Source organism: Dreissena polymorpha, chromosome 2, assembly GCF_020536995.1.
Source record: "Dreissena polymorpha isolate Duluth1 chromosome 2, UMN_Dpol_1.0, whole genome shotgun sequence".
In the NCBI taxonomy this organism is placed as follows: domain Eukaryota; kingdom Metazoa; phylum Mollusca; class Bivalvia; order Myida; family Dreissenidae; genus Dreissena; species Dreissena polymorpha.
Window position 1 is genome coordinate 77,953,387 of NC_068356.1, and position 16,938 is coordinate 77,970,324.

The following is a 16,938-nucleotide window of genomic DNA, read 5'->3' on the forward strand; positions in this document are numbered from 1 at the left end:
TTTATATGCCGTCCTATGAAGAAAAGAAGGCAGTCTTTCCAGCGGTTATCAATCTTTGGGGTATTGTAATTATTCATAGACCCATCTGATTTCTACTTTCATTTTCAAGGTATTCAACTCAAAATGACCCGAAAACGGGGTGCATCGCTTTGAACAGCCATAACTTCATCAATTGTGCAGCAATTTTCACGAACTACATGTAGGTCTTATTCAATGCAAAAATGAATGAACTTTGATCAGAAATTCAGTAGTTGTTTGTTGTTATGTACAGGTACTTTTTTGAATTTTTGTATAAATAATATAGTAACCTTAGTAGATTTTTATTATATTATATATATCATTCCCTAAATTACCCAATTGAGTTAAAAAACCGGGGGTGAAAAACCCAATTAAGCTCGAAAGTAGGTGGTGAAAATTTTTGCTAAAACTATTGAATTTACAAAACCCCTTTTGTTTTCAAAAAAAGGGGGCGATTACCCAATATACCCTAAAAGGTATCTATAGCCTTGATAATCATACCACAGCAATGTTAGCATAGGAAGTCCCCTATACGAAAAAGATCAAAGAAAACAAAGCACATCAAATCATTTCTCTACTAATTGCTGCCTTCCATTTTACATGCATGTAACAAACAGTCAGTTTCAAGCAGGCCTTGTTAATCTTCTCTTAAATCAATGTTTACCCAGTCCATTGAAGCTTACATTTATTTATCTTGTAAAAGTTAAAACCAATGGTCTTAAAACGGAGCGGATTAACCAGGCAAGCCTATGGAGGTTAATCTATAGGGTTATTGTGAACTTTAGTGGTTGTTTTGTTGTGATAAGGTTCTAGATGTTTGTCAGCATTACCAGTTTTTTCACCATTTTGGGAATGGGGCGGGGTCAGTTTGGATTGGGAAAAATTAAGGTGTATTAAAGCTTGGAAGCAAGTTGGGGAGGGTGGGGGATGGGGTATATATTTTAATCAAACATCTCTTGTCTAATGAATGGTACTTGTATTGGAGTTATCAAAATCTTTCCTGCTAAAAGAAATGATAAAACACAATGTCCAGTTCAGCAACACAAATATTTAAAGGCCCTATAAAGGTGACAAATCCAATTATTATGCATATAAACTTGCCTAATTTTTACCGGATTTCAGTTACTCTTGCATAAAAAATGCTAATAACACAGCTGAGGTGCAACATTGTCAAGAAGTATTGAAGATATACCAGTTTCATAATTGGAAGAAATGTTTACAACTTTGCAACTAACGTGATGTGTCGCCCCAAAGCGGTGACATATGCTAAAAATAGCCAAAAGAACATTCACTTTTAATTCTAGTTAAAACAACTTTTTACCAGCAAAAAAGTAACAAATTAGATCACTACAAACGTTTTGACCATTATTAGAAGAGACATACCATGTGAGTGATACCGGAAAACATTGAAAATCAACAATATATTTTTGGTGACCTGAGTCACTTTCACTTTCACTTTCCCGAGTAAACAGCGATGTAAATACATGTAAACTGATTGTTTGAAACACGATTGACTTGGAGGACACTGTATTTTGAGCTCAAAACAAGTTGTATTGCTCATATTTTTTATGGTAATGCCCAATAGCATATACATATTGTTTTTTGATAACCTTTATATATAAAATACGGAAAAAATATTTAAAAATCGGTAAAAAATTACGGATCTTCACCTTTATATGCCCTTTAAAGTACATAGCGATGTAGTATCAAATTGATCAAGTAGTTTGGCCTTTGATCTATCAGATTTCAGGGTTTGTTATTTTGATCGCTTAATCCTTTATCACATGCCTGTTATTGATTATTGATAAACTAAATTGAAAGAATAGATGTTCTCATTGTTTCATGGTGAATAGGGCACACACTGAAATATGTATTGTCACTGGTCATTCATTTATGTGCTGTAGAAAGAATCAAATCAAATAGTTTCAACAACTTGAACATGCTGTGTATAAAAGGATTCTAGGATTGATAAAATAAATGTTTTTTAACAATTCTTTTAAGATCCCTCCAAGCCAAACTAATTTTATATCAAAATGTATGTGTGTTTTTTCCTCCTTTCATAACATTTGTCTACTATGTGACTTTCAATCTGAATTTAGGTTTTAGGAGTCCATTAAAGTAGGCAGGTGGCTAAACCCAATATCCCAATCAGTATTGATCGTCTGATAATGATGGGTTGATAATACATAATCAAACCATCATCATAGATTTGTTGATTGGTTATTGTAAACAAGGCCGTCCTTAAACAATTGTTTGTTTGGTATAACCTAACCAAACTGACCATACCCCCAATCTGTTTGAGGTCTGAATTAAAAATAATTTTATTTTGACTAAGTTCACAACAAAGATAGTTTTGCATAAACTTTCTTGATCAGTCTTTAAGTAACATGTACAAGCTCTTACACAAGCTGTCAAAGACAAGTTTTTCCCTCTGATTGCTTCTATTATTGTAACTGTGGGTGTTGTATGAATGAGTTCCAATATACAGAACTGTTTACTGTAATGATCATGTGTACATGCATCAATATATAGATCTATATGCAACTCACATGCCCCTCTATGGGTTGTGTTACCCCAAACAAACCATTCTTTTGAATGGCCCAACACTTGTTTAAATGTTAAAGCTTGCTTTAAAGTATCATATTAGTTGTTTTTCAGGTTATTGTTATGTACTGAATGTGCGATTTACTAACACAATGACTTGTCATTAAAATTTCAATTATGAAGTTATTATGATGTATGATTTAATCATCATAAAGCTTGCCTCTTGTTCAATTTGTCAAACAAAAATAAATTTAGCTAGTAATATATTAGGAAACCCAGACATATTGACCTGGGTTAATAAATTCCCATAAAAGCCAGTGCAAGTACTTGTATTTACAAGTGTTAGATAGATAATGGAATTTTGGAGAAGGGGTAAATGCATTGTTTTGTATTTTAAGTTAAAAAAAAATGCATGCAGTATTGGAATGCATGAACTACTGGACTGGTAGTAATTATATGAATGTTTGTAGCATTTTTGGAAGGTTGATTTTGTAAAGTAAAAGTATGTAAATTGCCATACTTCGCTGTCCTTAAAACTTAGACATTATACAATTATATACCAATGGGTTTGCAAAGTAAAATTCATTCACATGTACAAGTAAACTTGTAACCAATGAAGGAGTATAACATAAAAACTGTTTTCAAACTGGGAAGAAAATTAATTTACATGTAGGAAAACATGAGGATCATATTCTCATTTTTTCTTTGCAGGGGAAAAGGAGGGATCCAGCAAAAGTGTGGATAGTCTGCAATCCCTGCTGCAAGAGGCCAAGGGAGATAATGCCCAGCTTGTGGGACGTGTGCATGCATGCGAGTCGCAGATCGAGGGGCTTAAAAAGGCCAAGGAAGAGGTAGGTTTAAATAAATTGAGTCAAACTTTGATTTATGTTCTCTATTTTTTAGTTAAAAAATGAACTGGAATAGACTCCCAAATCCACAACATAAATCCTGCAACAACATCAAGAGAGGAATGAATTTGAATTTATTTCCTGTCCCTTTTTGCTTCTTAAAAATAAAGAACCGGATTTTCATGTCCTATATTTATCTAAAATAGTATGATTTATTTTTAGCACAAATAATCTGATGTAAGCTAACAAAGAAACTCCAGACTGCAGCGTCCGTCATGCAACAACTTGTAGTGTTCTGTTTTAATTGTCATACATTGAGATCAAATGTAGGATCTCTGGCCTGTTTTTACCTCAAATATCCTGATCTATTTTTAGCTCATCAAGAAACTCCAGACTGCAGAGTCCACCATAGAGACTCTACACCAACACTTGGAAGAAATGGGCTCCTCCGACACATTGACCCGGGCGAGACATGATCACGACACAGTGGTCTGTGGCTTGCAGAAGAAGTATGAGACAGAGATCAAACATCTGCAGGAACATGTGGAGAAACTAAAAGACACTGTACAGGAAAAGGTGAGAATAAAGATTTTTAATCAAATAAGCAAAAGCCCACAAACCTGCACTAGAAAATTTCAAACAGAACACTCAGATTCTTGCTATTTTTTATAGGTGGACTTTATACCACTTATTTAAGTAATAATGGCATTTGGATTTGCTTGTTCCAATCAATATTTTCAATGACTGTCAACTATATAAATAATGACACGTTTTAAGGATAACCACCAAAACATTTTCATTCCTCAGAAAGTTATAATAGTTTTTTTATGCCCCCGGATCGAAAGATCGGGGGCATATTGTTTTTGGTCTGTCTGTCTGTCATTCATTGTGTGTGTCCCAAAACTTTAACCTTGGTTAAAGTTTTGCAATAACTTTTGCATTATTGAAGATAGCAACTTGATATTTGGCATGCATGTGTTTCTCATAGAGCTGCACATTTTGAGTGGTGAAAGGTCAAGGTCATCCTTCAAGGTCAAAGGTCAAATATATGGCTTCAAAGCGGCACAATAGGGGGCATTGTGTTTCTGACAAATACATCTCTTGTTTGGGTACATGTATTTTTTTTCAATTCACTATTTGCAGGTGTTTTTCTAGAATCATTACAATTGTCACATTAATACCAGCATTGTTAAATGAACATTTTATGTTAAATTAACAAGATGTTTAATACCATTTTAGTCAACACCATTAACTTTAAAATTGTTAAATATAAATCAATCAAATGATAAACATTAATTACCTTTTCTCTTCACAAACTTAAGAATTGTAAGTAATATGGACTAAGAATTCATTTCTCTTTTCACAGTCGGAGGAACTCTGTCTGCTCAAACAGAAGTTTGCATACTACATCTAATCTAGTGAATATCTATTCTTTATTCCTATAAAGCATTGATTAATATGAGTCATTTTAGTATCTTTGTCTTTCCACAGTCTGAGGAATGCCGTCTGCTCAAACAGAAGCTTGCAGACAGTATTCAAGCCTCTGAGTCGGCCCAGATCACCCGTGCAGAGACTATAAATAGACTGACCCAGAGTCTGGAGGAGAGTCAGAAACGATGTCGCAATCTTCTAGAGGATTGTAAGCCATGTTATTGTGATCAGTTTATATACTTACTGGGAGTGTGCAATATTTCAAGTATACAATATTTATCCCTGTGAATAATAATTTTTGGGTAAGCAATAGTGTGTTCATGGGTTGTGTAAACATATCTGCACAGATGATTGGCGTCTTTCCCAAAAGCATATGCATATGTTTGATGAACATGACTTTGATTTTCATCCGAAAAGTATTTTCATGAGTGCAGTCCTTATTTTGAGGTGTTCATGATAACAGTTCTTCCTAAATTGTATTCTAGTTTAATTAATTAATCTGTTTTCATCAGTTCTAATTAACAAGATAATTGTTTGTAAAAAACATAGCCATTTTGAAGACTGGTATTATAAATGTTTGACTATGTCTAAGCTTTTAACTATTTGATGTATCGCCCCCTGTTAAAGAATGTTTTCCTATGGCTTCACAACCTTTCAGCCTCATCGCAGGAATTGAGTCAGATGAAGATCCATTTTCAACAGGCTTTGGCTGCGAGGACCATTTCAGACGAGATGTGCTCAAGTCTTCAGGTAATGTTACAACACAGCATGGGTTAAAGTTCTCAGTATTATACTGATTTCAGTATTTTGTATGTTTTTTGCCATTCATACTCAATAGTCAAAAGCTAGAAGTTCAATATTTTGAAAATGAAATTAAGGAATTGTAGAAAGTCTGTACTTTAACCGTTGCAACAGTTGTGAATTTTTAGCTGATTGCCTCCTTTTTCAATGCCTAGCAAGTTGTGCAAATAATTATTATAACATTGGTATATCTATTAAAGTCTCTATAACGCTCAAAATCAACGAAAATTTCATAAAGTATTTCGTAAAATAAAGTTTACACCTAAACAATCAGTGTTCCTTATAGCAAAAACCACAATTTTAACGCAAGATGTGGTATGATTACATAGATTTGTATAGATACAAAATGCTCGTTTTTATTTATTTGTGACACAATTCCATTTTAATTTCCTGCGAATATATCTATTCATACGACACACGAACACCATGTTAGTGTTCATGTGTTTATGAATAGATATTGTTGCCGGAAATTAAAATGGGAAACAACGAGCATTTTGTATCTACAAACATCTATTTTACCAGACCACATCTGGCGTTGAAATTTCGGCAATTGCCATAAGGAACACTTAGTTTTAATTGGTTAAGTTTATTTAACGAAATATTGTATGAATTTAATTTTTATTTTGAGTAGTAATGTTACTTTAAAAAGTAAAGGGTTTTCATTTTGAAGGGAATTATCCTCCTTTTGAGATAGTAACAGAATCGCATCATAATAGAAGGGGGTCTGTTTTCTTCGAAATAGAAAGATATTACAATTTTTCTTTTATCAGGCCAAATATATTCCTTAAGGCCATGCAAAAGGCTTTGCTTTGTCTGTGCAGAAGCTGTCGATTTCTAGATTTCTAGATATGCTAAATGTTAATAGTTTTCTTTTGTATGTATTATTTGAATGGTCTTTGATCTCAAAAATAGTTGGTTCTGCTTAAATGGGGAAGGGTGAAAAGCCTCATATACATCAAACACATATATTAAAGAAGTAAACATATTGTTTTTAAACAATGCATATATACCATTGACTATAATGACTAATGATATCATTCTACTTTATACAGGAGGAAATTCAAGATCTCAAAGAGCAGGTACAGATGCTGGAGTCTGCCTCCAACTTGGGAGTATCCATGGCTGCGGGTGTTCAGTCGTCAACAGCAACGGCGTTCCATGATCAGAACGACTCCATGGCAGACTTGGGCATCAAGAAGACCCTGGACTTTGATACTCCTCAGGGGACTCCTACCATTGTCAAACATCAGTATGTTGTTGTGTTTGTTAATCATTGCAACTAAGTTGACTAAGATATACTGCTTACACCATGGATGCCAGTCTAGTAATGAAATAACCAGTCTTAAGCTCAAGTTGCTAGTTTTTAATTACCAGTTTAATATAACATTCCAAACATTTTTGCGAATGAGTTACTTACCATTCCAGTGACCTTATTACCGGTTGGAAATTCATGTTTGCTGTATTTTTAATGAGCCATCTGAAATCTGTTTTCTGCAGCTCAGTTACTAACCAGTCCAGTGATGTAGTTAGCAGTCTTAAATCCGAGTTGGAGAGATGCTTGGTGAGCAACAAACAAAAGAGAGCGGAAGTCACAGAGCTTAAAGAGGAGCTGAGGAAATTCAAGAAGGACATGCTAGAGTACAAGCAGAGATGTGAGAGAGCAGACTTACTGACTCAGGAACAGAAGGTATTGCTTTCACTTTTCATTCTCTCCTTTGCAAGTATACTTTATTCAATTTCTCAGTTTTTCATAAAAAAACTTTTCAAAAGAAATAACATAAAATATAGATTATAAGCCATAAATGTATGGCAATTTTTGTTTTCTTACGAAACCACTAAATAATATATATCTACAAAGCAACTTCATTTACATGAATGCTGCTGGAAGTATTTCATTGTTTTTTAGCTCGACTATTATATATGAAATATATATACTGGTCATGTACGTAATTCCGGCCACTTTTGGGACTATTTAAGAAAACTCTTTAGTGTTAGGCAACTGCTTGAAACTAAACTTCACATATATAATCCTGGGTTCAAAACTCGCCTAGCATGAACATTTAAATAGAATTAGATCAGTGAATGTTACTTAATGAACAGAAAATGATGACATGTAAACTATCCATTTTCGTAGGTTAAATGTACCTAAAAAATCGGCCACTTTTCAGTTTGATCTGCAGATAAAATTACAAAGCAATATCTTTAGACAAATGTCCTCAATTTCTGAGTATTAATCAATGTTTATACTATTAAAATTTTTGACTTGAAATTTAAAATAAATGCGAAATTATTATACCAGTTACTCCCCCTACCTATTTTAATAAATATAAACAATGGGCAACTGCTAATTCATAAAAAAATAATTGTTTTTAATGGGTTTAATCAATTTTTTCAAACAAAGCTAAAAAAGTGAAAACATTTTGTTTAAAAAGTTTACTTCAGTGTTGATTATTAGTAAACGCTTATATATAATTTTAAACATGTAATCTAGTAATATTCTTATCAAGGGAGGTAATTCATATATTAAAAAATTATATTTATGTTCTGATTTTTATGTTTTGAATATATTTTTTTGTACAATTAATCGGTAAAACTTTATTTAAAGTTTATTAGATAAAATAAAATAATTTTGTCAAATATATATGTTTCTTATATGAATATAATTGTTGCAACTAAGAAGACATCACTTTCCCCACGAGCCAAATATTTCCTGCTATATTTGTGACATTTTAACACAAAAGTTTACAGTGATATGGTTCTTACATTTCCAAAATATTGAGAGTAGGGATGGTTTTCATGTTGATTTTTCTAAATAAAAACAAAAAATGTGCGTTAAGATCATGAAAATGATTTTACACAGGTGGCCGATTTTTTACGTACAGGCCGGAATTACGTACATGACCAGTAGTGGAGCTATCCTACTCACCCCGGCATCGGCGTCTGCGTTAGCGTGCAAATGTTCAAGTTTTCGTACTACCCCAATTATTTTCATTGTCCCTTGACATATTGCTTTCATATTTTGCATACTTGTTTACCAACATGACCCCAACCTATAAACAAGTGCAGACAACTCAATCAAGCATTTTGTCATAATTATTACCCCTTTTATACTTAGAATATGCATATTATTGAGAAATTTATGCTAAAGTTTGCATACTATCCCAAATATTTCCTATATCCTTTGACATATTGCTTTTATATGTTGCATACTTGTTTACCAACATGACCCCAACCTATAAACAAGAGCAGACCACTGTATCAAGCATTTTGACATAATTATGGCCCCTTTTACACTTAGATAATTGAACATTTTGCTTAAATTGCCATAACTTCTTTATTTATGATCACATTTTATTATTACTTTAACAAAACAACACTTACCTGAATACCACAATGGATTCCACCCAAACAATACCCCACGCCCCTACCCAGAATCCCTCCCCCCCCCCCCAACCTCCCCCCCCCCAATTTTTTGTTTAAACATCATCTAATAAATTACCCCACCATACATTATACCCCCCTCTCACCCCCCTCATTTTATTTTCCCCTTTTTTTTTGAAAGATTGTCTAATAAATGAACACACCCCACATTTTACCCCCTCTCAACCCCCCCCCCCCCAAAAAAAAAAATTAAATAAAAATAATTTATTTTTTGTTTCCTTTTTTTTATTTTTGAAAGATCGTCTAAATAATTATTGAATATGAACAATTTTCCCATGATGGCTTATGTTATACTGTCAAGCACTCGAATAGTCGAGCGCGCTGTCCTCTGACAGCTCTTGTCTTATGCTTTTTCACACCCATAAGAGTTTCACTGTGCACACACACACCCTCCCCCATAAAAAAGATTCACTTGTTGAAAAAATACCAATGGATCAGGGACAAAGATTTTGCCAACTCATCTGTGTTGGTTGTCAAGTTTACAAAACAGAAGGTACAGAGTTTAGTTTAAGATAGTTTGAATAAATGCAGTTAAATTATCTTAAATTGTTTTAACTATTGTTTTTTTTTTCTCCAAATAAAGAGAATAGACACACCACACTCCTGTTGATGAAGGTATGGTCTAGTGGCATCTGTAGTAATATTTCGGATAAATATGGCAAATTCCTATCAATATTAACTTAAAACTTGAACCAGAATTTAAAGCATTTGAAGCAAACACTCAACGAATCATTACATTTTTCCGACACAGTAAGAGAAGCTGTAATTTATGTTCAAATATTATGATTTTTGTACTTCTATCATTCTAGCCAGAAAATGAATTAAAGAGCATTTAATAGTAACATCTATTTCCAACTATTGTGTGTATATTTACATGTATTACTATAAATACACATAGTTATATGTTTCAGTATGTTCGACAATATTTCATTGATTATACTTCTAATTATAACAGATTAACAATCTATATTTCTAACTTTGCAAACAGTGCATAGGCTTAAGAATATTTATTATGAAATGTAGTTGTGTTTTTATCCCCTACCGGTGAAACCGGAAGGGACTTATGGTTTGCGCTCTGTCCGTCAGTCTGTCACACTTTTCTGGATCCTGCGATACCTTTAAAAGTTCTTCATATTTTTTCATGAAACTTGAAACATGGATAGATGACAATATGGATATTATGCATGTCATTTCATTTTCTTCCTACGTCAAGATTCAGGTTTCTATGGCAACAAATATATATATATAAAAAAAAATTCTGACAATGGTGAAGTTTCACCGGTAGGGGACCATATTGCTTGGCAATCTCTTGTTATTAGTGTTTTCTAATTCTGACCCAACTTGACCTTAAAATCCTTGTTTTTTATTGTTTGTTTGACCTGCCCACCCAAACCAAAGAAGTTTTTTTTTCTACCCATTTGAATCCTTGTTTTTTATTGTTTGTTTGACCTGCCCACCCAAACCAAAGAAGTTTTTTTTTACCCATTTGAGCCCCAACAGGTATCCGTTTACTTTTATTTGGCCAACAGACTTTCATGGGAACTGAATTGAAATTTTCAGATGTGTTTTCTGTACTTTGCTCTCCAGTAGGCAATAAGCATGGAATATTTTGGCATTTTTTTGCATATATTTTTCTTTCAAATCTTCTTATACTGACAACACACAAGTTTTCTTTGAAAACGTAGTGGCAATTTGGATGTAACTATAAATGTGCTGTGCATTTTGTAGCGTCGCATCACTGACCTGGAGTCATGCCTCAGCCCTGGCGAGAAGACCAACGCTATTGAGAATAGGCTCAAGAAAGACATCGAGAACTTGAAGAGGGAAAAGAAAATCCTTCTTGAAGATGTTGAGGTGAGGATAAGTATGGGGTCATGGTTAATTGGGCGTTAAAAAACAATGAGTCTTGTAGTCTTACAAACTTAATTAGAATAAGGTTGCGGTAAAGGTTCATTTTGGGGTGAAAAAAGGTTTTCCCATCTTTAATGTTTTAAATTCATTGAGGATGTGTTAGTTGTGGCTTTAAATTAATGTATTATTGTTAGGAAAATACTTAAATGCAAATTATTTCTTTAATGCCCATGTGATGAAGGTCAGAAATAAGAGACTTACATTGGAAATTGATCATAGAATAAAAGGGATTATGAAAAATGTGAATTATATTCCTTACTGGGTTTACTCTTCTATTTGCCGAATAAGAAATGACTACATAAAATTTAATTTTGAAGAATGTTATCTTTAATTGCCTTCAATATTTTCTTCACTATTTCAGTATTATATTGAAATAAGGGCTGAATAAATATGAAAGCCAATGTAACCCCTGCTATATTCTACTGAAATCAACATAAATCCTCTATGTGTTTTGCTAGGAGCTACAGAGGAGGCTAGACGAGGTATCCAAGAGTGAAGAAAAACTCACTGAGCTGAACAGAGAACTGAGTAAACAGATCAGTGACATGGTGAAAGAATATGACCAAGACAAACGACAGGCTGTAGAAAGGTGGGTTAAAATTTAAGTATTATTTCAACTTTTTTTTAAACAGTTTTCCAATTATATCAGGCCGTTTGTTGAAATCATTTTTCTTGAAAAAGCTTTGCTTTCTAAGCAGTGAATCAGTTCTAGGAGTATGTATAAGGTCCAAAGAGTTTCAACAAGCTCTATTTTTGTTTATCAGCTTATTATTTAGATTGTTTATTGAAGCTCAGTATATTCAATCTTTTGAGAAGTGATTTATTCAAATCCATGTGAAGCAACTATTATTCACAGTTGATCCATTCTTGTATGCTTGTTTGTTATATAAATATGTTTTTCATCCCATTACAGGGCACATCGTGCAAGTGAGCAGGTTGCAGAAACGTCTCGCAACAAACTACGACAGGAACTCACTATAGAGTTTGACAGCGAGCGTTCAAATATCATCGCCAAGTATGAGAAAGAATGCAGTAATCTTAGGTACAAATTGCTTTATTATTTTGGCAGTTAAAAAATGTTTGTTTAGAATGAATGACCTCTTTAATTATGACAGAAAGTGCAGTCACCAAAATTGCTTGATACTTTTGGGCGGTTATTCACATACAATTTTGAGACTTAAGACTAAAACAAAATGTATTCTCTAAATTGATATAATCAAGAATTGCTTTATTTTAGTCAAAGTTGGCTTTAAACACTTCTTATGACAGATTCTTTATTAAGAACATTTATTGGCCCCTTAAGCACCATTGGTAGCGTGTGAGTATCCAAAGTCAAAAGTTTCTTTCTAGGTTTTTATTCTTTATTCATATGTCCAAGTATAGTTTGGTGAAAATGGCCCAGGAATGTCTCAGATCAGTGATAAATCTTCTATCTTTCACTTAGATTAAATTTCAAGGATTAACAGACAAAGTCAGACATTACTTTGTTCATATTTCATGGAAGAAATAAAGGCAGATCAAATCCTTAAAATTATTATCTTTTGAAGAATTAATGCAGTTAATGATTTTGCTAAAATATAGATTTTTGGTAAAATATAAATTATCAGTTAAAATTAAAAAAAAAAAATCATTTTAGTGACTATAGAACATAAAAATATAAATTTCTATATCCACTCTTGAAATAAAATGTGATCATTAAATGTAAGCAACAAATACCTTCTAAATGTTCCATACTGTTTCTTATATCCCTTCCTATGTTTGATATTTGATATATCACAGAGAGGAGATGAAGTCAGCCCAGGATGAGATAGACAGGGTGAAGGACGAGTACTGTAAGCTTTGTGCAGACACAGACCAGCTGAAATGTGACCTGGAGAAACAGTTCCAGGAACAGCTTAGAGAATCTCTGAATCAGGTAAGAGACCTTAACCCTTAGCGTAAATTGTTAGAATGTGCAACTGATAGAAATCAGTGTGCATTAGACACTGACCAAATTAAGTGACCTGGAGAAACTGTATGGGACAGCTTAGGGAGTCTCTGAATCAGGTAATAGAACTTTTCTGTGGCATCTAAATTGGTATAAATCTTGGTTTATGGTATTATGTTAAAGTAAGAAACAAGTGTGCAGACACTGACTAATTTAAGTATGACCTGGAGAAACAGTCCAGGAACAGCTTAGAGAATCCCTGATTCTGGTAAGAGATGTTCTCTGTGGCATCTTAGAAAAATTAGTGTAAAACTTGGTTTTATGTATTTCTGTGGAATTGGTAGAAATAAGAGGCAGCAGACACTGACCAAGTAAGATGGGATCGGGAGAAGCAGTTTCTGGAAGAGCTGTAATAATCTGTAGCAAATATTGGTGTTACACTTTGTGAAAGACGCTCAGTTTAATATTGTGTAATATGGGTAAAATTGAAGCAATTGTTGTGTTAGGCATTTTAGTACTGCAAGCTGTGGGCTGATACAATATCTAGTGTGATCAAACAGTTCAAGGAACAGAACAGCTCAGAGAATATGTGGATATGTTTAAATTTCTTTGTTAAAGTTTGGATGTCTTTAACAAAACGTTTTGTATATTCAGAATAGAACATTATTTTTATAATTGACTTTAAAAGAATTCAGACCAGTGCTTGATTTGTTCTTTCAGATTAGGTTTGATGTATGAGTCTATAGAAGCTCTGAAATGTAGGCCATAAAATTGATTCTTAACCATTTCTGCTGCAGGTCAAAGAAGAAATGAGCAAAGAAATGGACCTTGCTAAATTAAGGACAGAAGAAGATTGTGATAAACAAAAAGAGACTGAAATTCAGAATCTCAAAGATGAGTTTGAGCAAATTAAAGACAAGATTAGGGAAAATGTGCAATCTGAGTGTAGGAAAGAAAATGAAAAGGCCATTCATGAACTAAATGAAGAACATGAGAGTATAAAACAGGAGTTAAGAGAAAAGTTTGAACATGAGTTGAAGTCAATGAAAGACATACTGGAAATGGAAAGAAGTAACGATTTAGAAAAGCTGGACAAGGAAAAATTAAATGAAATTGAGAAACTAAAGAAAGTAATTATTGATAAGGAATTGTATGTAAGTGATCTAAAGAAGGAGATAAAAGAAAAGGAAATGTTGTTGGCTGAAAAGGAAAAGACTTTGGAAAAATTGAAGTCAGAAACAGAAAGTAAGATAGCTGTTATAGATGGACTTAAAAATGAGTATAAGACAAACTTTGATGCATTCAGAGATGATTTGTATGAGAAAAATGAAAAAATTGATCAGTTAAGTAATGAAATTGATGAGAAAGTTAAAATTATTGAAAATCTGAAGGAAGAGATTCTAAATTTTGAGAAGCTTAAAGAGGTATTGAAGTGTAAGAATGAGGAACTTGAGCGACTGAAAGTGGATAAAGATTCTAGTCAATCTGAATTAATGGCAGCAAAAGAAAAGGAAATAGAATCACTTCGGACTAAAATAAGTGAAATCGTTCTGTCAAAGGATGAAGAAATTAGGCAGTTACAATCTGAAATTAACAAAATGAAGAGAGATAAAGATTCTTTGAGATTAAGTGTTGAAAAGAATGATGAAGAAATTAACAAACTTAAGAATGAGATTGAAAGAATTGAGAAAGAAAAGGATCTTGAGACGGATCAATGGAGAAAAGAAGAAATGGAAAGAGAGGAAGTAGATTCTCTTCGTAAAGAAATTGAGAAAAATATTCTGAAAGATACCCAAATGGAGAACGAAACTCTGAAAAAAGAAGTGATTAACCTGAAACATGAACTAGACAGAATTGAAACTGAAAAACAACAAGAAGTTGACAGAGTAAGCCGGATTAAACAGGCAGAGATTGAAAACCTTGATAAAAGAAGAAACACAGAGTTGGATAAACTTAGGAAAGAGAAGGAGAATGCAGTTGAAAGGATCAAAGCAGAGAAAGAGGAGGTCGAAGCAATCAAAGTGCAGATTGAGGAAGAACTTTTAAAACTAAAGAGAGCAAAAGGTATGAAACTTATGTTATGAAATCATTGTTAACCTTCAAATTAATAAATCAATTTATGATATTTTGGTATAAAAAAACTTTAAAGAAATTGTGGGGATTTTTCAAATCGGTGTCTAATCCATAAATTTTATAATAAGGCTAGCTGATTTTTCTGTATTAAAAAATAAAATTATCAAGTTTTGCTACCCAATAAATAGTGCAATAGGTGAAAATTGAGTTATCATTACATGTGCAGCAATATTTGGGAAATCATGTTGGAATCTATAGAAAAAAAAAGCATCATTTTTGTTAATTGACCTTAAAACATCTCTGAAGTTCTGATGCGTGGCTATTCAGCCACTCAGGTTTACATATTTGTGTTTAAATATCTGAACATTGGAAATCATTATTGTTATTTAATTACAATAACAATCACGATTATTTCTTAATATTATATGTCTTGACAATATATTTAAGAATTAGCTTCTTTGTTCCAAATTTGGCCTGCTTTTAGGCTGCTTTCAAAGACTCTTGTTTCATTATTTTAAAGGGTCCTTCAATCTGGATGAGGACCTGTCATCCAAAGTACGGGAAAGGCTCAGCAAAGGCACGGAAGAAGACTTGAACAGAACTATTGAAACAAAGGTGAGACAATGTGTCTGTGTAACAAGGGTTTGTTTTGTTGGAGAGTTTTGTTCCTGCTCACATATGATTGTCATTAATCAACAAAACAAACAATTTTTATCAGAATTTAAAAGCTTTAATATAGGGTCTAAGGGACTTCATCACAATTTCCCTGAATAAGCTTGTGGTTTTCTTTCAATGCAAACAATGCATTTGATTGGAAGTCAAATAATAAAGACAATCCTTTATTTGGGTGTTAACCATAATTTGTGGAGACCTATTAATACTGGACATTTTGTTTAAATTAACACCTGCTTTTGTCAAAATTGCTGAATTCAATTGAGAAGACAGTTGTTTAATACAGTATTTTTCTTTAAATTGTGCATTAATACCTAGGGTATCTCGAACAAATCTCATGGTCCTAGTGAAATTCATAATATTTCAATAAGAAATTGTCACCTTTAACTGGAATTTCTAGAACTCAAGCACATGTAGGTCACTACTTATTCTCAGTATTTACCCTCTATAACTGGAGAAGATTATTCAAATGACAGGGGCTAAATGTGTTACAATTTGTGTTAGCTGCTAGCAAATTATGGGGATGTAGTCGCAATGCTTGTCAGTTAAAAGGCTTCAATTTAAAGATTTAGGAAAATCCCTCTAATATGTAGGTAATAGTCCTAACGGTTTTATATTTAAACCACTTGCCCGAATCATTATGCTTTCATAAACACAGATAAAAACATCCAATAGCCCTACTTTACCAAATTATTTATGTCTAATAGCCCTTTTGACATTTCACCAACCCCTATCTGTCATACTTAGCATGAAGACTGATACAAACAAAGCTAGCACATTTAAAATTTGCTATTATACATTTGTTTTATTTCAATGAATATATTATATGTTGGCCAAAATGGGTTAGTCGATATTATAGTTTGTAAAATGCGTAAGCGTTGTGAGATGGGTTTTTACCAAGTTGCGGAGATCTGGATAACACCTATTTAAGTGAAAATCATTTGATTACCCTTGATTGTTCATTTATTTTATTATCTGAAAAAAATCTGTATACACATTAAATACATAAAATAAGTGAAGCTGCAGAAACATTATGAGATAAAAAATTCTTGTCCGTCAGTCTTTTATTTAAGGCAAATGACCAATGAATTGCCTGTTACTATGCAAGACAAGATGTACAGTATGACATTAAACATAAAATCATGATTATTGCTGGGATCACTGCCTTGGATCAGTCACGGATTCCAAACCTCACACCTAGCCCAGAATAAATCACATAATATACAAGTGTAAATAAATATTAACATTATAGCATTGTAATTCAATTAACAG

The 16,938-nt window shown here is 33.0% G+C and overlaps 1 protein-coding gene across 1 annotated transcript in view; it reads left to right on the forward strand.

The window, feature by feature from the left end:
• Positions 1–16,938, forward strand: part of LOC127869845 (golgin subfamily A member 4-like) — a 71,518-nt gene that overhangs the window by 11,883 nt on the left and 42,697 nt on the right. Inside the window, exons 5-16 of the mRNA XM_052412504.1 lie at positions 3,274–3,413; positions 3,786–3,986; positions 4,902–5,049; positions 5,500–5,591; positions 6,695–6,891; positions 7,140–7,329; positions 10,812–10,937; positions 11,453–11,583; positions 11,908–12,036; positions 12,774–12,909; positions 13,719–14,985; positions 15,515–15,609. Coding sequence (XP_052268464.1) covers positions 3,274–3,413; positions 3,786–3,986; positions 4,902–5,049; positions 5,500–5,591; positions 6,695–6,891; positions 7,140–7,329; positions 10,812–10,937; positions 11,453–11,583; positions 11,908–12,036; positions 12,774–12,909; positions 13,719–14,985; positions 15,515–15,609 — 2,852 coding nt within the window. The remainder of the gene's footprint in view (positions 1–3,273; positions 3,414–3,785; positions 3,987–4,901; positions 5,050–5,499; positions 5,592–6,694; positions 6,892–7,139; positions 7,330–10,811; positions 10,938–11,452; positions 11,584–11,907; positions 12,037–12,773; positions 12,910–13,718; positions 14,986–15,514; positions 15,610–16,938) is intronic.